The following is a 23958-nucleotide window of genomic DNA, read 5'->3' as shown; positions in this document are numbered from 1 at the left end:
CAGTCGTAATTACACCTTCTTTTCATGTCCTTAACGAAAAATTTCCAGTCTGTCACACAATCTTAGGAACATTCTCTTTCTAAATTCTTTGCCGGTGACATCCGTTCATAGTTCAACCTTAGAGGACACTAAAGTTCCTTGCAATTGATCGAACAGGCTATCGATCCTCGGTAATGGATACCCTTTTTTTTTTCTTTTTTTTTTTTTTTTTTTGGTCCTCGAGTTCTTACATCTGAACCTTCAATTCCTTTGATTTCTGGCAAGGACACTCAATACAACGCCCTCGAAATCAATTCAACTCCCGGGCTAAATCTGTCACGATTCCACTTCTCGTTCTAGTGGCAACCCAGCAATTCTTAAGGAAAGATCTCGAAAGGTTACACACCTCGTTTACTCTTTCAACTTTAGTTCCGTCACGGTCGGGTCAACCACATTCACCTCGTATCCTTTACAAATATCATCGGATATCTAGTCACCTCAAACGAGGGCATTCAAGGAATCGAGATTCTTCCTCGATTTTCCTGAAGATCAATCCTATAGTCACAATCCATAACAATTTTTCTGTCTTATTAGCCAATCTATTTCAATTCCCCACTCAAAATCGCACCTGACCAACACAGTCAAGTTGATCCTTTCTTCTCTACCCCCAATTACAAAAACATTGGCCTCTTCTATCTCATCATATTTAATTGCTTAGGTCCGCTCATAAACCTCAATATAACCCGTCGGACTCAGTGATATCATCTAACTATGGGGGTCCGGCTTCAACCCATCTCCGAACTTCCGGGCCTTATCCAATAGGTCCTTCACCATTTTTGGGGCAAACTTGGGTACTCGAGCAAACTCAACTTCATACAGGTTCGCTATCATCTATTCTTGATGGAATCTCATAAATTTAGCCAATTCCCACTCTCGTGCCCTCTCGGGGTAGCACTTGCCTTTGAAGGCCTCACAAACATAACTCAAATCCAAGCGATACTAGCAGGAAATATTTTTCATCTGGTGGGTTTTCTACCAATTACTTGCATTTTCTTGTAGCAGGTATACTGCTAGAATCCCATTTTTTTTTTCATTAGACTTAAAGGCTTCCGTTTCAGAAACTGCTCAATCAACTAATACCTCTATCTAATCGCATTTCCTTGACTCCAGTTAGGATTCTCATTTTCACCAATAGTAGCAATTGCAATGGCCTCAACAGTCTGGGCTTTAGTGACAGCTTGCTCTTGAGCTTATCTACCCATAAAATTACCAATTTTCCTCAAGTCCTCACGACCCTCGTTTACTTACGAGTTCATTGCTGCTTGGTTCTCAAGACTTGATTGGCCCTTTATAAAATACTCCTATCTCTCAAGCTCATCCCATTTGGGATTCTCGGGCCCATTTAGCCCACTACACTGGACTGTCCTTGAGTTTCTTTTCCCCTTTCCTATCCTTACAGACCTTTGCTACTCACCTACCTGCTATAATTCCATTTAGGAATTAGCGGTCTAAACCAACTAGCTCAACCTAATTCTAAGCAGTGAATTAACTTGACCGCTCACTCAATAAGCATTTCCCACTATCAATCACGAAATCACAATTGCAAAAGCTTGAACACTTACCTCAGGTTCAGACGCACCTGCAATTCTATTATCACACAACAATTTAACTTACACAAACAATCATAATAAACAATCTGGAAGCACGTGTAGCTCATTTCACCCTACAACCCACCTAGATCTCCCCATTTACTACCCCAGGGTTTCCACTCCTTATCACTCCAATTTTCGACCAGTTCTTGATCGAGCTGACCTTGCTCTGATACCAATTCAAATGGGGATGTCACGCCCCGAACCCCTACGGCACGCGACACTGCCTCTGGTCAATTCAAGCGACGTCCCAGGAATATCGCTGACCTCAAATTTACCATCAGAGATTTACTACCACAGCGGATATCAACAATTAAACCCGGACAATTAAAACTGGGGAGAAAAATCAGGGAGAATATACCTATCTTTTTCATTTCCTTCTTATACCATAATATTTACATTTATAAACTGTCCCATACATGTACATGCACATCGCCTTTATCAAAAATCAATACTCTAAGGATGAAACTTGGGTTTACTACTACTCCAAAAATGGTGCTCGCCAAAAACCCATTCTGAGTCTGATTCCTTATCCTCTGAGTATGAGTCCCCTTATACCGTCCCATCCACTGAGGACTCCAAAATGTTCTGGTGGCGGTGGCGGAAGATTCATGGGTCCTGTCGGAGTTCTGAAATTGTTGGTTGAAACAACCGTGAGAACACTTCTCAGTAAGTTCACCCCTAAACCCAACCTAGGCTAGGCTAGCATGCAATCTCCTGACCGGAAACAAACATTATAAATCATAACACAACCATAATCACACAATTCTCTGACTCTACAGGTTAGACAGTTCAATATGTAATAATCACGGGACATACGTGGCACACATTATCACACGTACGCCAATTACATGCTCATACACGGAGTCTCACACACTCGCATGCTATTCAATGCATGTTTATGCATGCAAATATCATTGACATGTCATGCACATTTCTTTGGCCCACTGGCCCACACTGGCACACTTGCCCAATTACTTATTATTACGACTCGAGTCATCAATTTTTCACGGCCCGGTGCGTCTAGCCTGCTTCAAAGTGCATGAGGCGCAGCAACCGATCTGACCCAGTGTCTCTAGCCTGCTTCAAAGTGCATGAGGCGCAACACTGTTCTCCTTGCGTACCAGAGCCTGCTTCAAAGTGCATGAGGATGGTCGCCTTCCGGACGTACCGGGCATCGTCCCGCTTCAAAGTGCATGAGGACGGTATCGACCCGAAGGTCACGACCCGAAGGTCCTTCGGTGATCACACAACTTATTATTATTCGAACCCAGGCGTATAACGCTTCGGGGCATTTAGGTGATCACATGCTCATGGCGGAACACGCATTCTCACACAATTTCATCACATACCTCACTCTCGGCATACACAATGCGTGTCCATGTTATGCAATGCAATGCACCATGAGCGCCAATTAAATTCAAACACTCAATATCACCACACGCTGAAACATCACATTGCAGGCACAACAAATAATATTGCCAGGCTCAAACATGCGCACAACATCATTCAAACTCAATCCTGTCAGATGTAAACACGCGCATATACCACTCTTATCCCATTATTCCGTCCATTCTCATTTCCTCTTTCTCATTCTTCGCCAGTGACCCGCGTAAACGTACACGCCTCAAGTACACTGCGACCACTCACCACATCCGGCCCGCGTACTCGTTCACGCCTCAGGCCCCTCGATCGCGCCCCAAGCATCACATGCCTCGGTCCGATCCCCAATTCACTTTCTCATGCCATTGGCTCAAATTCCGTGCACACTTGCACCCCAAACTTCACCACATCACCATTTTCACACAAAAGCACATTTTCGCATAAAACAACATTTTTCTTTGTTCAAATGTTTTCAAATCATTTTCAGCCCTTCACGGGATTTTTATAAAATTCCAAGACAGACCTAACGGTACCGAACACGCATCAAACGACTCACCACAGCACAGTGCACAGTACTCCCACAGCTCGTGAACAGTAATTTCTGCACTCAAACCACAAAATCACACCACCGACTCTTCCCGACACTTACATAAAACTCCGAGCCGGACTCAACGGTATCATTCTCATACCCAACAGCACGCCACAGCATACTCAACTTAATTACCACAATTTAAATATGCATCCAATACGATAATTCCCATTTTTATCCAACCAAACGGCGTCGGATTAATTCCGATCCTTCACGGGACTTTCTCGCCATAATATCTAGGTTCCAAAAATTCAACTTGCATCCCAATCGGACCATCACAGCTCGGTGAACAGTAATCCACAGCCAGTGAACAGTGATTCGAGGCATATGAACAGTATTTTGCAGCCCCTAATTTTCTGAATTTCCAATAAATATTACCCGAATTAATTCCTAAGGCCCGCCATAAAATTTTCACCCCCTATCCATGTGATTCCGCACCTAATTCCATACTGATTTTGTTCGAATTTATCCGTCGATACCCGAAGTCCTAAATTAGGTTTAGGCGCGACTTACCCGCGTTATCTAACTCAGCATATCACATGGTCAATTGAACAATCATTTCAATTGAACCCAAACGTGCACGAATCAAACATATTTACACCAGCCCATTGCACAGATGCACACACAATTCTACCACCACAACTCAATTATAATTAAAACACACGTAAAACACATAAATTTCTATTTTTTCTCCCACCAAACGACGCCAAATTGATTCCGGTCCTTCATGGGACTTCCTCGCTATTAAATACCGGTTCTAAAAATCCAACTTGCGTCCCGAACCGAGCATCACAGCCTCGTGAACAGTAAATCACAGCTCGTGAACAGTGATTCGCAGCATAGAACAGTGATTCACAGTTTCAATTTCACGTCAAATTGTTCTCCAAAAATTCCCAAACTAATCCTCAAGGCCCGCCACACATTCCCAACCTAAAACCCCAACGTTCCTCGCCCAAACAACTCCGATTTCAACCCCAAAAATTCAATTATCCGGCGATACCCAATTTCCTAAATCGGGATTAGAGGACGACTTACCGCGTTCTAGGCTTTCTTGGCTAGAACGAAAAGCGGCGGCACTTAATCGGGGACGACGGCGACAACGTACAACTTCCGGATGGCGGCGATCGGCTTGGACGGCGATGGCGTGGCTTGAGCGTGGCCAAGGGCCTCACGGCCAAGAGAGAGAGAGAGGGAAATAGAGAGAGAGGGACGGCGGGAGGGGGTGATGGTGGCGTATGGCGGCGTGGACGGTGGCTTGAGGGTGGTCCGGTGTGGTGGCGGCGAACGGCGGCGCCGGCGGTGGAGAGAATGGCCAAGGAAGAACTCACGGCCAAGGAGAAAAAAAAATAAAAGGGGAAGGGGTGTTCTTCACGGCAAAAAGGGGAGAGACAGAATGGGGAAGGAAGACCAATTTTGACTTAAATAGTGAACTTGGACCAAACCACAAAATGACCAAAATACCCCTTGCCCTCAAAACTAACCCTTTCGTGATTCTCAAGGGTAAAATGGTCCAATTTTCCGTTTCTTGCCCAAATCAAATTTTTCCAAAGGATTTGAGCGCACCAAAAATTCACACGTGTCACGTGCAACGTCGTCCTGACGTTCCGTCGTGACTTCCTAATTTTCCGGTGTCCAATCTGGGTAAAATTTCAATAATTAAATTCTATTAAACGCAACTCAAGCATTTCTCGAGCTAACGGGCGGCTTGCTGGGGAAATTCGCAGAATCGACTCATGACTGATACTGAATCGAGTCACGTGCAAGTCCGTTCGGTGCGTGACGATCTCGGTTGTCATAAAAATCGCGAAGATCAATCACTTGATCCGAGGGGTACGATCGTTCGGTATAATTTCGGAATCATTCGTCAAGTCGTTTCGTGGTCCAACGGAATCACCCGCGATTTACTACTAGGACAGCGGCGAACTGACCCCTAACTATCCTTGGATCGGCCAATAATGGCTCAAAATATCACTTACGCGATTTAATGATCGAAATCCATTCACGATCGAATTTCCTTTAGCCGCGCAAATTTAATTCCCCCTAATAGCCTTTTCCTAATGGTTAGCATCCCCAGGAATGATCAGTTCCGGGCGAGAATTTACCGCGAGCACATCTCATAAAACTCAATTATTCAATAAATTCCAATTGGTGGAAATTTCGGAATGTCACACATTTTCATTAGGAGACCACAGAATTCTCGAGACAAAACTAGGCATAAACTGCTCAAATGGAAAAATTGTGTTTCAATGTGATTCACAGCCTGATACAGAGGATGGTTAATGCACCAACCTAGCAGTATGTCATCACACACCAATACAAAAATTGATCATGGACTCAGAGGTCCACAGCTTGAAAAGCCCTCCCACAAATTGAGTACAGACTAGGAATAAAGCAGGACACTGTGCAACACCAGTGCAGGTACAGAATCTGTAATTCTCCGCTCGTTCAAGTTCCTCTCTACTTTCATCTCTAATACACTGTCGTCATCTCTAGTATACATTCACAAAAGATGATTACTTTTCTCTGGGGAATTTTAACGAACACCTGGCGGGCCAATCATAGCAGCCACTACAATTACATATACCCCCAAATTCTAACCATCTCCATAGAATCAATCCCATTACACAAATCGAAACACCCACAAACATCATAAAATCCAAATCACGGATTCAGAGCTAATCTCTCTATCAGTCTATCATCCGGAGAAAGTGGAAGATGAGCGCAGGAAAAATCATCATATAAAAAGTGCTTAAGAAACTCAGACATGTGGTGGGTCGCCAAGATCAGAATAACAAAGAACGATGAAGAACGATGGAGGGATTCGAGTCAAGTACCGTTAACAACGAAACAGAGAAGAAAGCCGCACCTGTCTCTTTCAAAGGCAATGCAATTCCTTGATGTTCTCATAAGGATTTTTCTTATATTCTAAATTTCTTCACTTAATTTACAGAATTATCTTGTTCTCTACAGATTTTGCATGTGCCCAGAGACACATTCTCATGATTATATGAGGATTTCAGCCAAGTTGTGGTAGAATTTCTGAGGTAAACACACTCCACAACTTTTTTCTTGGATTAAAACCAGCAAAAAATTTAAGCTACGCCTATTATAGCACCAACTTTTTCTTGTGTTACTAATAATCCTAAATTATATTAATTGTAACACCAATACTATCTTTTTGTCACATTTGTACAAATTTGAGATTTCTGTGATCAAAGAAAATATAATTTAGAATATTATATCGTAGTAGGCAAGGCGTATGATTTTTTTATAATAGAAAGAGGGTATTTTTGTTGCTGGTTCCAGTTTGGAGATTTTTGTAATAAAAGGGGTATAATTTCGGGTTTTTGGTAATATTTTTCGTGTTTTTTCTAAATATATTCTGGTACTTTTCTCCGAAATCGTTAAGAAAATCAAGGTGTTCCGCGTGCAATGGATGCTACGGACATATTCTCAAGGTAAATGAATTTTATCTATTTCTTCCCCTATCAACTACTTCTATAGCTTTCTCAGGTAATCAAGCTACACAGAAAATAGTCGAGATTGGGGTGAAATTATCGAAGTTGATGCTAATTTTTGAGTAATTGAGATCATTCCGCGAAGAGGGTAAGAAGTGAAACCATTCAGCAAAAATCACATTGGCAATGCGAGTACTGTAATTTTGAGTACATAGCACAACAGTAATTTCACAATTAACGAGCTCTCTTTCTCAGAAAATGATATATCACAATCTTCGAACTAAATGTAGTTTAGGCACATTTCTGTTTTGTTCCTACTGTACGCTAGCCGTTAATTACAATCGATCGCATCATTACAATTTTAGAAATACCATATCAAACCAAACGGCGCGAAAAGCAATCGGGCATGAGCTACGTGTGCACAAGATCCGAGGATGATATAACATTCACGTCGGGCCAAAAGCAAACCATTAAGTTCTTTGCTGAGCTCACCGTCTTTCAACTAAAAACCGATTCCCAGTTCTCTCTGCATCCGAAAGACATTAGAAGGAATCAAGCTTGAGAGTTCACGTTCAGAGGAAGCTCCGGATGTTTTCACGGGTGCAAGTCTGAAAATACTCGGTTCCAAAGCCATATATTCTTTGCCAAGGCTGTATTCCCTTCGGTCAACATATGTACTGTTGTTGGAATAGCGAACGAGGTAATCCGCACAAATCAAAACGTGATTCGGTGAAAGTGCATCGGCTGGAGCAAATAAGTATAGAGCAGCCGTAGTAAACTGCTGCTGCTAACAGACCCCAAGCACTTGCAGGTTGGATGTGGTAAACTTGAGGAGCATCTCACCAACAAGAATGATTTTCAGACTTGAGGACCATGAGAGCACAATAAGGGTTCTAATAGTTCGTGAAAATGTCGACCAAGCTAAGTAACAAGTTCATTTATATAGGTAAGATGTAGAAGTATCCAGAAGTAACTACTGAGTTTATAGAAATGGGGAAGCAAACACGAGTCTATGCGCTTGACAAATAGAATTTTACAGTTTTCCACGATGGTCGAGTTCTTCGGCACTAGCCTAACCTCAAAGGTAACAACTGAGACATCAAAGAGTAGACACTCCTTGATAAAAATGTAAATGCTGCTATATTACAAAGCCTAGCTTATGCAGGTATAGAATGCAATAGACACTATTCTCCGCCATGAAACCACCATACCAATTTTCCAGGTGACTGGAAAATACAAACCTGGAAATTATGCCCTGGACCCAGTTATGACATCAAGCAATCCACAGCAATTCATCCATGAAGTCCTTTGCGCCACTCTCGGAGTCATCACTACCTCATGCTGCGGAGCAATAGCTCAGTAAGTAATTAAGCAGATTCCATTTCTGATGCATAAATTCAAAATAATCATAAATTTGGAGGCTACAATTGATCAAAAACAAGTGAAATACCAACTGCTCTGCCGAATTTGCCACGGGCAAACTCTCACTCTCTCCATTGTACAATTCCTTCGCGGACTCGGGCCTCTCGATGTAGATATCTGCATTCTCCAACTCTTCCTCGGTTTCCTCTTTCTTGACAACCTTGACTATAAGAATTCTTTTAGACTTTAACTCAGTTCCTTGACCATCAGTTTCATCACCAACAGCTTCCTCAACATCCCTCTGATCGATCTGTAAAACATCTCCAGCTTCCACTTCCTCAACAGTTTGAACAACTGCATTTCACCCTAGAGGCTCGTTCATAGATGTGAACGGAGGAGACAGCGATTCTCCACAATTTAAGTCCTCAATGCCTCATTCAATGAGGGAGGGTGGTCCTCAGATGTTGGGGAGTTAATCTGGACACCGCTGTCACTATCCTTCTTGTTTTCACTTATCAGATCACCATTTTCTAATCCCAAAAGGACCCAGAGAAAGGAAATGAATCAGTAAAAGAAATCACCAAATATCTAACCCCCAAACAAAAACAAAAAAACATATACTCATCCATACGGTTTAAAAGGTTGCGAGTTAAATTAAGATTGCAAATTTTTGAAAGATAAGGCATCAGATTAACCACGCACAGCCAAATGAACAAACATCTAGCAAACCAAACGACATTGACAAGTATTCACCAAACAAAATTGACAGAAAAGATAAGGTTTATGAAACTTTCCATAAACCTCCATTTATTTTCACTGTCATGTGTTGCAATATTCAAAGTGCGACAACGTACAGAATCACTACAAACCCACATTCACCAGTAACAAACATAAGGAATCATAAACCTTCAGTAAGCTTTAGTTGTCAATTGTCGTATGTCACAATTTCATAGTAAAGCTATGTAGATACAAAACCAGCAACAAAAGCAAGTTCAGAAATTGACCTAATGCATGCCTCAGAGCTACTTGAATGCAATGGCAGTATTGAGCCACAGCCTCCAAATTTATCGTTTGCACAGCCATAAATTCCTCCTTTATACCTAAAAATGGGTAAGAGTCATCTAATCATATGAATAAACAAATTCTAGTAAAGTTTAGCTTTGTTTCAGTATGATCAACAGATGTACCAATGATCGATAATGATGCTGCAAACATTATGCATGGTTCACGTCACATACAGTGAGCATACTGAAAACTTCTGCAGCTGAAAATCCAGTCCTCTTCCACTGTTCAAGAAGAACATCAAGAGCTTCCATCTCTGTATGTCTTCTTGCCTATGAAAGCGCAAGGAGAAAAACAGAGCAAGAATATCAAATTAAGGAGCATTGTCAGAGAGACAGTTGCTCTTAATGTAGTTTCAACATAAATTTAGGAAATGCATTTCATGAGAAATGTTTTCTCCTTCAAGTTAACTGATTGAGAATATACATAAGATTGATTCGGGCATACCACATGAATTCAACAAGATACTCGCTTGAAGTGGCTGAGAATCTCACTTGTAAAAAGAGGCTTCTTATTAGATTAGCCACCTCCAACTTTTCTAACAGTATTTTCATATATATATATATATCCCTGTAGCAAGGTGTCTTTATTTTTTTATTATGCTCCACGAGATACTAAACGGGCCACATATTTCGTATCAACTATTTTGCACCACATATCTATTAATGTGACAGCAATAGAATATTAGATAAGAGATGTCTACCAGAAACCCAGCTTAAAGTACTTGTGTAAATGTGGTCATTGTATGAAGAAATGGGGCCAATGAGCAGGTTCTTAGATCTTAAAAGGCAATACAATGCTCACAATGCATTTTCATACAGAAAAAGCATATCAAAAGTCTAGCTACCATACGGCCTAAGAAAATATCATCAGGAACTTTCCCCAAAGCAGATAAAGAACGTAATATGGTTCCAGACAAAGCACAATAGCAAATGAAAAACGTAAAACAACGTCTATAATAATGCAAGATTATTGTTATTGTTAGCGGTAGACATATTTTATGAACGAATGATGGGAACCAAACCCTTTGCAGCCTAATAATGCATGGAAAATTCCACTTATTAATAGATTTGTTCAGATATATTGTTTTTTCATCTAGTAAAGAAACAATTGAGGGAGAAACATGAAATGATCAACAATAAACTACAAGGGGATAACAAAGTGCTGTTGGCCAAAATTTATAGAAGGGGAAGGAGAAGCAATGATAAACATACATTTCGTGTCTCATTAGTCTGGTTTCTTCCCGCCGCAATAATGTTCCCATCCTTAACAATCACACAGCTAGTCAGTCAAAGTACAATATAAACAAAGTACAATCTGTGATTATTCACTAATTAAAATTGAAATACTAATCATCTGAATTAGAAAATAATTTATCATATTGAAATGCACCTTGTTACCCAACTGGAACTTCAAGGCAGTCCAGAGCAAGCTTTGCCTTATATAAGAAAAGCAAATAGCTCTTGTTACTTCTTAGGAGAAAAAAATATGAGGACAAGAGTCAGAAATTCTCTCAAGCATGCACACACATGCATACAGGCAATTCAAGAGGAAATCTGCATCAAGTTGCTACCAGTAGAGATATTTCAACATCAATATGCAGCTACAGATGGAATGAATGCATGTCTCATAGCTATATGATCAAGATCTTGCAGGTCTTGTATAATATACCGGTCATTAACTTCAAGCAATGATTATCCCCACATACTCATCTCGTGATTCAGATGCAAATCCCACGTAACTTTTAAGCTGATTTGGCTCTAACAGCACTAAAGCAAGAACAGCAACTAATTTGAGAAACTACATGTTTCTCATTCCAGTGTGTCCTACCATTGGTACCTCAGAAGCTTATCTTTCATTGATCAGGTTTCCCTCAAACATTCTTAGAAGTTTCCGGGAGTTATTAGCTTCTCGGTCATTTTCCTTCATAAACGCTATGGCATATCATGATGAAAAGAGAACTCTAAACTGATGCGAAGGCCTTAAAAATTAGAACTAACAATCAGCTTCTTGTGCTTTTCTCTCTATTGTAGTGAATAACTTATATAAACTCCTTGTTTCTCGCGATTAATTCATTTCCATATCTACAGTCCACAGGGCAAAAGAAAATAACTCCCTAACCAGTTATCCATGGGCACAACCAATGTTCATATTACTCTCACACTCCAAGTAAATTTGGTTTTCAATTCTCCCTAGTTGCCAAAGTTAAGATGTGGTTAAAGGACTCGACTGTCAAGCAACCTTTCCTGGTGGCTTGCCATCTCACTGCATCTTCTTCATTCCTCTACGGTTTTGCCTCTTGGAGCCCCTCATAAAACATAGAGACAGAGCCCTATCCCAGTGATCGAAGGTTTCTCAGAATTCAATTCTCCTGGCAAACTTATCACCCGCAGCATATCTGTATGATAATTACATACACATCCACATCCACATTTCCTAGACACCTCAAAAGCACCCAAATCCATCCATATATCCCTCCCTCCCTCCCAAGTCCCAACCTGCAGCGGCCGGATTGGCTCAGTTTTTTGCCTGAAAAGGGGACCGAACCAACCCATATACACCCTACTTCCCATTGTTTCACTCTGCCTCGCTTGTTTTTTCCTTTGAACCTAGACTTCACCTACTTCTTTCAATGAATCGCCACCTATGAAAACAAAGAAAGAAAAGCAATACCTTCCAGAGATTGTCGCTAATTTTGCAGCGCGTAACGTCGATAACCTATGAATTCACTACCAAGCATCCACAGACTGAACTTACGAAAGAACACTCATTCAACGTCTCTCGAACAGATTCAACTACACATTCTTCATGTTCCCGCGCAATTGCAGCACCCAACGAATCCAATTCAAAATCCAGCTCAAGTATTACATCAACTCAAATAAAATTCGGATGTGCCAGGCGATACCTGATCTATAGCAAGCTGCATGAAGCCCAGAACGAACCTCAGGGAGAGAATCGTTCACCCGAAGCCACGTCACCAGTTTCCATGGCTTCGTTCGGCGGTGGTAGCCCGTCGCCTCCGCTGGCCGGTCTCCGCCGCCGTCGGTTCGCCGGGGACTCTGTTTCCGGAAGACGAACTTCTTCTTCTTCTTCTTCTGCTCGTCGCCACCGTCGGCAGGTGGCGGCGATCTTCCATTTCGTCAGAGCTCGGCGGTGTCGGATGGAAAGATGAGGGAGGAGTCGTGACGTCGAAAGCGGTGCTCGGTGGAGTTTGAAAAGCTCCTTCCTTTTTCTGAGTAGACGGTTTGTTTATGTATAAGATGGAAAGTGGGTAATTTTATTTATTTAAGCAAGCGAATCATCAAAAGATATGCCATATTTCCTATTATGATGGAAGGTTAATTGTTGAGAAAGCCGAAAATTAGTTTTTTTTTTATATATATGTTCCTTTTGTCTCGAGGAAAATTCGACATTTATAATTTAAAAAAAAAGTCTTTTTTTTTTCGAAAAAATGACATAGCGGGGCACTATGCAACTGAGGTTGCCGATAATTTGCTAACAATCGTGTATTCGAATCTATTTACAGTAATAGTAGAGCAAAAGGAGAGCGATTGGGATCGCTCCATGGTTCCATACTCGAGTATGAAAATGGCAAATGGGGCTTGGATTGAGTGATGAATCTATGCGTTAACTAAGTGTGAAGAAAAGCGGATGCATCGGAAATCGAAGTTAACATGGAAAGGAAATGAATTGAAACGAAAAATACACACATGGAAATGAAAGCGCAAGGAAGGAGAAAGTAAAAATGAGAACAAAAGGTTAGATAAACAACTTACGGAGAGCGTTCTATCTTCTCAGATGCCTTCGTCCTCTGTACTCCATGGAAGTTGTATTCAATGCACATCCCAAGCCCCCCCTCATTCGACTCTCCAGCCACAACCTTCGAACTCATTATCTCGATATGAAGTCGAGAAGCAGGTCGAGCTTCTCTCTGCTTGTCGAGCTCTCTCTACAAAGGCTGGTCATTTCTTTTATTGTTGCTGGCAAAGTCAGCACCAGTTGAAGTGGACACATAAAATACCTCCATGGAAATATATGGGCAACTAACAGCGTGTTATTGAGAAAAGAAGACGAGAAGAACCGGGAAAAGAGAAAAGGCATTGTAATGAAGATCAGCTGAGTTTGCTTACCTACGAATTGCTTCCTTAGCAAGTTTCTCGATCATTCTAACAACAAAAGCAGCGAGCAAACACTGCCATACTCATCTCTGCCAATCGAATTAGAAGTCCACAAGGTCTTGGTTCACATGCCTCATGGGAGAAGAGCTCATGATTTCTCTCTGATATTGCTTGACTATGTTCCTCAGTACTCATTTGACAATCTTGCAAGTCTTTCTGTAGATCTATTTCGATCGGATTGACTTTGTGCATATGTGAACTCTCGGCTTCTGAATTTGTTGAGTCGTGACCAACCTCGTAGAGTAATGCTGGATCTATAAGCTGATTATCTTGAATCCCAACCTTTAAGTCATCCTCTAGTTGCTTACATATTATTCGGAATCCCCATTTTTTCACGATTGTACCCGATATTGTAAGCCTAAATTGTACAAAACTCCCATCAATTTGACTAAAATCAACTTCTCCAAATGTTGTAGATGGTGGATGTAACAAAAGCACGATATGATCCATATCCAGCGAATTGGTTGCCCAACCATCATAGCCATTGCGCCGCAATTGGCCATTAACATATCGTTCTATTCTTATTTCTCCTCGCTCTTTTGTTTTACTAACAACAAAACAGATAGCCAATGCTAGAAACTTGTTATATAAGTCCTCTGAAGCCATGAAAGATACGAATTCCTCTTCAACAGGTTGGAGCCACTCTGGCATCTCTCCTCCAGGGATATGAAAAGAGCGTGAACACGTTGACATCCCTTCTCTAAGGAGATAAATAGAGGGTTTACAATTATTCTGTTATAAGATAAACCGTTAGAAAGTATCCCAAATAGAAGAGTTCAATTTGAGTTTAGTAAGTAATCCTAGCGAATTCCAATTTTAACTGGAGCTCTATAAATGAGTAGAGATCATTGATCCTTGCTTCTATTAATATACAAGTCTCATGTGATAGAAATCATTTCTATAAAAGAGCGGAAGCCAACTCCATTACATGCCTCCACATGTAGAACAACTTCATATTTGTGAGATAAGTACAGTGTAAGTGCCATAACTTTTGTACGGAGGACACTTAAATGCCATAACTTTTTTTTGGCTCACTTGAGTGCCATAACTTTTAAAAAAAGATTACTTGAGTGCCACTGACGAGCTGGTCGTGAGGGCTCGAAACTGCGGCTTTTCGGCCGAACGGTGACCTTCCCAGCGACGCAAACACCACTAACTTGAAGAGAGGGTGTCGGTGAATCATTCCATTACCTCCGTTCGTCTCAAAATTTCCGTTTTAGCCTCCGTTGACGAAGGTAAAAATGCTTCGTAGTCACACAATTCAAGCATTTTATCGAACCAATTTGTGTGACTACGAAGCATTTTTACCTTCGTCAACGGAGACTAAAACGGAAATTTTGAGATGAACGGAGGCCATGGAATGATTCACCAACACCCCCTCTTCAAGCTGGTAGTGCTCGCCTTGCCGGGAAGGTCACCATTTAGCCGAAAAAGCTACGGTTTCGGGCCCTCACGACCAGCTTGTCGGAGGGGTTGGTCGTGAGGGCCCGAAACCGCGACCTTTCGGGCCGAACGGTGACCTTCCCAGCGAGGCAAGCACCACCAGCTTGAAGAGGGAGTGTCGGTGAATCATTCAATGGCCTCCGTTCGTCTCAAAATTTCCGTTTTAGTCTCTGTTGACGAAGGTAAAAATGCTTCGTAGTCACACAAATCGGTTCGATAAAATGCTTGAATTGTGTGACTACGAAGCATTTTTACTTCGTCAACGGAGGCTAAAACGGAAATTTTGAGACAAACGGAGGCCATGGAATGATTCACTGACACCTTCTCTTCAAGCTGGTGGTGCTCGCCTTGCCGTGAAGGTCACCGTTCAACCGGAAAAGCCGCGGTTTCAAGCCCTCACGACCAACTCGTCAGTGGCACTCAAGTGATCTTTTTTGAAAGTTATGGCACTCAAGTGAGCCAAAAAAAAGTTATGGCACTTAAGTGTCCTCCGTACAAAAGTTATGGCACTTGCACTGTACTTACCCCCATATTTGTTTGCTTTACTTAAAGCCTCCAATCTTTCGTTTTCTGTTATTGTAATATACAACCACTTCATATTTGTGTGTGTGTGTGTGTGTGAGAGAGAGAGAGAGAGAGTGTGTGTGTGTGTGTGTGTGTCTAACCTCGCCAGGTGTGAAATTGGAAACCATGGTCAACCGTCTTCGAACAAAATCCTGAGATGAAATTAAATTTCCAGTTTTTTGCAGAGATTCACAATTAGGCGCCCAAAGGTCATCCAAAAATGGTGGAAGCTGGGGAATCTCTTGTAACTGATAGCAATCTTGAACTGCCAATCTGAACAAATGATTGCGCTTACCGAAGGATGTTGGAAGGCTAGTAATATTGTTCCTCGACAGAATTAAACGTCTCAAGATGGGAAAACAGGAAAGATTCCCAAGAAACTCCACCTCAGACAGATTACATCCCTCAAGGTCTAAATATTTTAAACTCGGAAGTCCCATCTTCATTGACGCATCAGCAGAATCCTCGTACTTTGGAAACCCAATTAAGGTTGTGCAATCGTTAAGGATCAATCTTTCCATATTTTGTAACTTGTATATGCTAGACGGAAGACTTACCAGGTTCTTGCAATTATGTAACATCATTCTCTCTAAAGAAACAAGATTTTCTATTGATGCAGGAAGTTCTTTAATAGCAGTCCCTTGTAAACAAAGCGATTTCAAGCTTTCGAGTTTATGTGGAATATCAGGGAACCTTTCAAAATTTCCGCAATCTTTAAGATCAAGACGTTGGAGATTTTTTGACTTGAGCACATTCGGAAAAACACTAAGTTTAGAGCACCCCTCTAATGTCAACACTCGTAACTTCTCATGATGTGCAATCGATTGATGGGCTTCTACCAAGTTTTTGCAATATTGGAGAGCCAATTCCTCAAGATTTGGAGTACATAAGAGGTCGGGCATACTAACCAACGAATCGCAAAAACTGAGATTAATGTACTTCAAATTTTGTAATTCCTGCGAAAACAGCGAAACCAACTTTAATAAATATTCTGAAAGGGATTTCAATCTTTTTTTTTTATTCCTTCCATCAATTATCCTCAACAACTTATTTTACAGATATTATACCAGTGGACAATTACGTGACATTAGTTATTCTATTTTATCTCTAAAAGATTAATATTAAAATTTGAATTTTCATATGATGGAATGACCTTCATAAAGAAATTTCAAACCTTGAAATATCTTTCTCTTTCCACATCTATGTACAAAATTCCTTTGTATTGTCTATTTTTACAGCAAAATGTTTCCATTAAATATTTCTACTAAAGGTGTTCCACTTAATTTTTTAAATGCTAATTTTGCTGCACGTAAAAATATCTCTAACCAAGTAATTAGGGTCATTTTGAAAGAAAATAGCGAAGGGATGCCTGAAACAGAGGAACACCACTTCCTTTTGTGTACTAGTACATATAATACGCATATAAATATTCAAATGAAGTAGATAATAAAAAGGTCTATGTCGGTAAATGCTCACCTTAAATTGTTTTATGATTCTTGTGATATTGCCTTCACTCATATCAAGTCCCACTAATTTCTTTGGCCCAGAGGAAAATTCTGGAATCCGGCCAGCACATCCAGGCCATTCAAACCATCTTAACTCATTAGGAAGACATATAGGACCTTGGAAAGAATCATGCACGTTGCGCAAGATGAGCAATCTCAGCCTTCTCATTTTTGTAAAAGCATCAGGACCGATACACATCTCCGTCTGCTCAGGTAGTGCCAACACTATGGCTTTTATGGCACAATCTCCCTGTATAAACAAGATTAAATTAGATTATGCACTTTCACTAATTAGAGTAAAAAATTAGTAGCAAAATTTTGATCTTATTCACAATTCTAACCATGTCACGTGACAGAACATCAACAACATCATCATACAACCATAGTCTGCTGCGTCTTCCGGGATCATCTCGACATTCTTGGTTCACGATATCTATACCCATCGCTTGAATCAAGTCATGCATGTTAAGGATTTCGCACTCAATGCTTATCAAGGACCTCTTCATGAGAATATCAAATCCTGCAACTGTCTGAAGATCACAAGCGTCGAGAACTTTCTTTGTATACTCTCTTGCCCACCCATTAAAGAAGCAGGCAATGTGGAGAAAGATATCTTTCTCATTTTCATGGAGTCCATCATAACTCACTTTGAGCACATTATTAATGGTTCTGTCCGGAATCCTAGAAAGTTTCGTCAGTGTACTTTCCCATACATCTTCTTTTGTACCACACAATAAGGAACCCAGCACCTCAAGTGCTAAAGGAAGGCCTTTAGCATAATCCAGAGCTCTATCCACTAGATCTGCTCTGATTTGGTGCATCTGAAATGCATGCTTGCTAAGCAGCTCATGAGCTTGATTGTCATCTAGTGCTTTAACTTCATACACGTGATCTTGATCTATCTGGTGACAAGTTAGCAAATGTTTGTCTCTTGTGGTAATGATGATCCTACTTCCATTACCAAACCACTTTTCTCCTGCTAATGTATTCAGCTGGCACCGGTCATCCACATCATCAAGGATGAGGAAAACTTTTTTGCGACCAAGTCTGCGTTTTATTAGGTGAATACCTCCATCGACATTGGACACTACTAATCTTTGTTGCGGTGATAGTATATCATTTAGTAATATTTCTTGCAAAGTAACTAAACCCCCGCTACCTTTTGAAGTTTCTCGAACATTTGCCAGAAAACATGAACCCTCAAATTGTCTGAACATAGCATTGTAAAGAGCTTTTGCTAAACTTGTCTTCCCTATACCTCCCTGTCCCCATAATCCCACCATGAGAACACCATCATCAGACTCGAGATTTAACATCGATTTCAACTTAACAACTCGAGAATCTATCCCAACCGGATGCTTAGCTACATGCAAAGGTGTTCGGGCTAGGTAAGTGGAGATCTTCTCCACAATTTCTTGTATAAGCTCTGACTCATCTCTGACAAAAACGGAAAAGGAAGTTGTGGCATCATTTTAGGGATTTGAATAAGCAAATAGTGAGCAATCACTAACTACTAATGACAGGGCAATGTCTGACCAAAAAAAAAAAATGACAGCGGTGCGTCATATTTTCAGATTATCAAAGCTCCACACGAATCAAAATGTGTTCAAGGTTTTAACTTTGATTTATCCAAGTAATTCATGTTCTTTTTTTATACATAATGATTTACTTATTTTTCTTTTTGACTGTTATATGTGATTTATTTATGCACTTAATCAAAAAGCGCTATTTAGGACTTTAAAACTGTGATTATGATTTTGATTTCCAAACTATTAAATACCCTGAAGCACGATGTGGTGTTGCCTTACTGGGCCAATAAACACTAATCTTCCTGAATCAAGCGTTGCAAACTTTTTTATTCCTTTCAAAGAAAAGAGGTAAGTGCAATAACACTACTTAACATTTTGTCCATTGGTGGTCGATCAAGATTTAATCTTTTATTCTGTTCAAATGAGTCAGTAAATTTTTCAACCGATAAAGTCCCAGTGTCAATTTTCTATTATTGGGAAAGCCACGTGTCTGTTCTACGGATAGGCATATGTGATTTTTCGAACTCAAAGTGCCACTTGTAACGAGTTTGGGACTTGGTTGACAAAAATAAAAAAATCTATAAGAACTCAATTTACCAAAATGAAACGTGAAGACCTCAATAGCCCACTGATAAAATGACTAGAACTTCTATTACACTTTGAAGAGGGCAGCAAGGATCCAAAAGAAAGAGCTACAGATCTTACCCGAATGTAATAGGGCTTAGCAAGGGCAGAATTCTATAATTGGCAAGTGTCAAAAAACTGTCGGAAAAAAAAAAGATCGGCGATTTTTTCTTTTACATTACTTATTAGTAACTTACCAACAATTTTATGAAATCATCAACGACTTTTTATAAATTGCACTTTACCCATTTCGTACTAACTTACCAAATTTGATTTGCATAACTAATGGCCTCAAATTTACTACCTTTATTTGAAATTACTAAAAGAAATTTAAGTGATTTACCATCTTTGATAATATTAAATAATTACCTATTAGTTTTGAATCACCAACTCTTGCTTCAGCTACTTATCAATGTTTACTTGTTCTTTTAATTTGCCAACTTTTCTATTGGGTTAACAGCTCTCATTTGAGTTACTTACTAACTCATTTTTTATTTTGTCAACCTTAATTAGAGTGATTTACCAATTTTTCTTCGATTTAGTTACCAACTAGTTTTAAGTTAACAATTCTCGTTTGAGTTACTTGCCAATTTTATTTTTTAAATTATCAATTTTTCTCAATTTTTATTTATCTTTCTTAACTACACTTAGACTCACCAATTCTTTTATGAAATTGCTAACTTAAACTTAAGCAACTCAAGAATTTTTAGGAATCATAAGATGAAGCATGTATACATATACTTACAAGCATGTGTGCGTCCATTTATTTATTTATCTTTATTTTTAAAAAACAATATGTCTACTAGCTTGTAAAGATTACTTTTCTTACAGAAATTATAAACTCAGCTTCACTTACCCATCTTTCAAATGCCACCCGGACAAGCTACCGGCATCGGAAAGAGCTTTCTTCCATCTCTTCACTTTCTCCGAATCCTTCCCGAACTTGGACTCGTGCTTAGCCAGAGCTCTCCGATAACTCTTTCTGCCCCCTCTCACTTCTCTTGGGTCCACTTTATAAAACACTGGTAGAACGGTGAGGTTCTTTTGCTCGTTGCACTCCATAATCTTGGACACCTCTTCTAAGCACCACGTTGAGGAAGCATAGTTCTCGGAGAAAACGATGATTGAGATGCATGATTCTTCGATGGCCTTCATAAGCGTAGGTGATATTTGGTCTCCCTTTTTCAATTCTTCGCTATCCCGGAAAGTGTATATTCCTATCAGGTGTAAAGCTTGGTAGAGATGGCCGACGAAGTTGTTACGCAGATCCGTGCCTCTGAAACTCAAGAAGACGTCATAAATTTTTTCGGATTTTGATGAAGCCGCCATTGGACGATGGAGTTTAACAATCAGCAATGACTATCCGCTGAAAATCTGAATCTGTGTTTTCAGGTAGTGCATTCGCCGCTTGATCTTCTTTGATCTATTCTTATACTAAAGGACAGATGCAAGACTTATTTTTGGGTAGGGTAAACAAAGAATAATGTTAGAACTTTGGAAAATGAAGGCCGCGTGCAACCGCGTGACACAAGCTTCTTTGTGGCCGACAAGAGTAGGGACTATAGATCACAAACCGACAAACAACTTTCGTGGTCTTCCTCGAAATTTCATCCCTGTCCTCCGAGAAGAACTACTCGAGATAAATAATTACACGCACAATCAAGTGTGGCCAAATCACAAGCCGATTCTCTGATGGACACAAGCCTCTTTGTGGCCGACAAAAGTGGTGGAGAAACAGCGTTCGGGGTGGTGGACTCTTGTGATCTGGTCATAGGCTCACTAATCAGAAAAACTTTTAATGGCTTCCTCGAAATGGAAATGGCATCCGTCTCTTTGTTGGAGGATTTGTCTTTCATATATTAAAATCTGCGAGGGATTTGCAGTCTTAAAAAAGGAAGCAGTATGTATTCCCATACTGCACATGATCAAGCAATAAAGTTGATGTTCAAGCCTTGTGAAAATTCAGGCTCCGTGCATATTAAATATATACGATATGGCATAAAATTTTGTATTGGTTTTAAAAAAAAATTCATTAGAGTTGTCTCTACATGTGGTGTTTAAATAGTTTACGTTTGCTTTATCACATAATTCAAATCATTTGGAGATTGAAATTCCAAACATGAAAAGTACTGTGGACTCATGTAGAAAATCGTAATATTAAATGGTTAATCATAGATAATGTCTTATGCTCAGTTATTGTGGATCAACACTGTTGACAGTATATAGTTTTTACTCCCATTTATATTTAAATTCTCCATTCTCAATCATAGAAATGTAATGGTTAAAAAGATAAATCAGACTTATATAAAAGTGACACGTATTGATACTTTATAAATGGATATGCTATTTTAATCAACTTATTAAATAAATGAGCCAACAGCAGCTCATCCATAATTGTTTGTTTTTTTGTTGAGAAAACGTTAAGATGCTTTCAAAGGGAAAAGTGCCAAAAAAGTCCTAAACCTTTTGCATTAGTGCCAATTTAGTCATAAACTTTTTTTTGTGCCAATTCAGTCCTAAACCTTTTGCATTGGTGCCAATTTAGTCCTAAACTTTTTTTTTTTTTGGTAACCCAGGGAATCCCCGCACGGCCGACAATGGGAGTAACCCCGGAGGCGACACGTGCTAGCCACCACACACGTGCCACCGGTTAAGTCACCTTGCGGCGCCCGGGATTCGAACACTCAACCTTTGCGAGAGGAAGAGTGCGCGCTCCAGGAGCCACCCGGCGGGTAGTGTCCTAAACCTTTTTTGGTGCCAATTAAGTCTAAACCTTTTAAATTTGTGCCAATTCAGTCCTAAACCTTTTGTTTTTGTGCCAATTTAGTCATTCCGGCCAATTTTGACCGGAATTTGCCGACGTGACGCCTGCCGGTCTGGCGCGACGTGGACAGCTATAATATTATTTTAATATTTTTTGAATTTTTATTTTTTTCCTTTTTTTCTTTTTTTCCACTTTTTTTTTGGTTGTCTCCCTCCTTGCTCTGGCCGTTCACCGGTCCGGCGACCGGCCAGAGGCCAGAGGCCGGCGAGGTCGGGCCTCGCCCGACCATGGCAAGGCTCACCTCGCGTGGCCTCGGCGAGGGCGAGCTCGCCATGGTCGGGCGAGGCCCGACCTCGCCGGATCCGGCGAGGCTCGCCCTCGCCGGGCGAGGCCGCCCTCGCCGGTGGCCGGCGAGGTCGAGCTCGCCGGCCTCTGGCCGATCGCCGGATCGGCGACCGGCCAGAGCAAGGAGGGAGACAACTAAAAAAAAAAGTGGAAAAAAAAAGAAAAAAAAGGAAAAAAAATAAATATTCAAAATAATATTAAAATAATATTATAGTTGCCCACGTCGGCGCCACGTCGGCGCTAGCGGCCGCCGCCGGCCGGCGAGGCGCCCACGCCGGCAAATTCCGGTCAAAATTGGCCGGAAGGACTAAATTTGCACAAAAACAAAAGGTTTAGGACTGAATTGGCACCAATTTAAAAGGTTTAGGACTAAATTGGCACCAATGCAAAAGGTTTAGGACTGAATTGGCACCAAAAAAAGGTTTAGGACTAAATTGGCACTAATGCAAAAGGTTTAAGACTTTTTTGACACTTTTCCCTACGTTCAAAGCATCGTGTCATCAACCACCAAATTAATTATTCAATATCAAGTGTTATAAATTTTGACTTTCCTCTAAGGCAAAATATTATGAACGAATAATTATGTGGTGGTCTGGGAACACCTAACCTTCTCTCTGTTGGCGCATGCTGCAATTGTTCTATTGCTTCAATATGGCTAAGGAGCTTGGTTGATTGTAATTTATAACCTCTCATCAATAGTGCCACTTGACTTATATTTTGGTGATATATGCCACTAACACAATGTGTTCTAGAGAAGTGGTTTTAGAACCGAAAGCTGGAGTCTACTATATTCAACAGTTCAAGTTCAATTTATCTTCTTTTCTCTTTTAGCACCGAAAGAAAAGAAAAGTGACGACTTTTAAGTCAAGCCCGTGAAATTTTTCCAAAGTGGGAGGAAATAGTCTCCAGCTTTATAGTTAGAGGAACCACCCTTCAAGATAGTCATGGTGAAAGCACATTTATTTCTCTTAAAATTCTATTAATTATTATGTGTGCAATTGTGGCAGCATCAATTACTAGTACGTTAGTTATTATGCATGCGAACTGTCTTTTTTAGAATTCAATGAAAAATAATATCACTTGTCTAATCTCGATTCGCTAAATCTCCTCTGTTGAAAGGATGGACATCGCATAATGTGTACGACTCAATCATCCTTTGTAAACCGAATTTATTAAATGAATTTGTGAAATAAGGGGAATGATCATAATGTTGCAAGTGTATCAGATTTTTAGCCATGTTCCTGATCCCTCAATCGCAGTAGATGATATTGTGGCCTAAGAACGAGTTCTAATTCTCATGATCTATTAATAGGTGTAAGAGGAATTTGGTCAGCGAGTAGCAAAAAAATTGAACTTAATCAATGGAAGATTATAAATTCTCATTATAAATTCTCAACCTCGAATTTCTTGTCGTCAAATTCAAGTCAAGTTTGAACGTTTCGAGTGTACTGTTGATCCTGCTACGCACCGAGCAAGGCTTTCTCCACCGTGAGACAAGGCATCTTCTTTTTCTCCTAGCACCAA

General features: G+C 40.4%; 2 protein-coding genes across 19 annotated transcripts; both read right to left on the bottom strand.

Annotated features, from left to right (window-relative positions):
• Positions 1–8018: 8018 nt before the first annotated feature.
• LOC115662240 (uncharacterized) lies at positions 8019–9736 on the bottom strand. The gene is made up of 3 exons (XM_056302515.1): positions 9659–9736; positions 8509–8781; positions 8019–8399 (listed from the first exon to the last, which is right to left on the bottom strand). Exons 1-3 carry the CDS (start codon positions 9734–9736, stop codon positions 8307–8309), a joined length of 444 nt encoding a protein of 147 aa, XP_056158490.1. The 3' UTR covers positions 8019–8306.
• On the bottom strand, positions 8574–20800 carry LOC115668588 (disease resistance protein RUN1-like). 18 transcript variants are annotated; one of them, XM_056302562.1, is made up of 11 exons: positions 20182–20800; positions 17514–18609; positions 17144–17422; positions 15769–16623; positions 13259–14392; positions 12388–12714; positions 10875–10920; positions 10697–10747; positions 9659–9754; positions 9425–9520; positions 8574–8950 (listed from the first exon to the last, which is right to left on the bottom strand). In XM_056302562.1, exons 1-5 carry the CDS (start codon positions 20652–20654, stop codon positions 13649–13651), a joined length of 3447 nt encoding a protein of 1148 aa, XP_056158537.1. In that variant the 5' UTR covers positions 20655–20800; the 3' UTR covers positions 8574–8950; positions 9425–9520; positions 9659–9754; positions 10697–10747; positions 10875–10920; positions 12388–12714; positions 13259–13648. The 18 variants fall into 18 exon arrangements, with proteins under 18 accessions (XP_056158537.1, XP_056158536.1, XP_056158538.1 ...); XM_056302561.1 differs by having other exon boundaries at positions 12388–13525; positions 13613–14392; XM_056302563.1 differs by having other exon boundaries at positions 12388–13503; positions 13613–14392.
• Between the last annotated feature and the right edge of the window lie 3158 nt (positions 20801–23958).

The sequence above is a fragment of the Syzygium oleosum genome, unplaced genomic scaffold (assembly GCF_021117445.2).
Source record: "Syzygium oleosum isolate NSW1041296 unplaced genomic scaffold, Sole_v2.1 Sole_v2.24, whole genome shotgun sequence".
Classification (NCBI taxonomy): domain Eukaryota; kingdom Viridiplantae; phylum Streptophyta; class Magnoliopsida; order Myrtales; family Myrtaceae; genus Syzygium; species Syzygium oleosum.
This window is presented reverse-complemented; position numbering and strand designations above follow the sequence as displayed.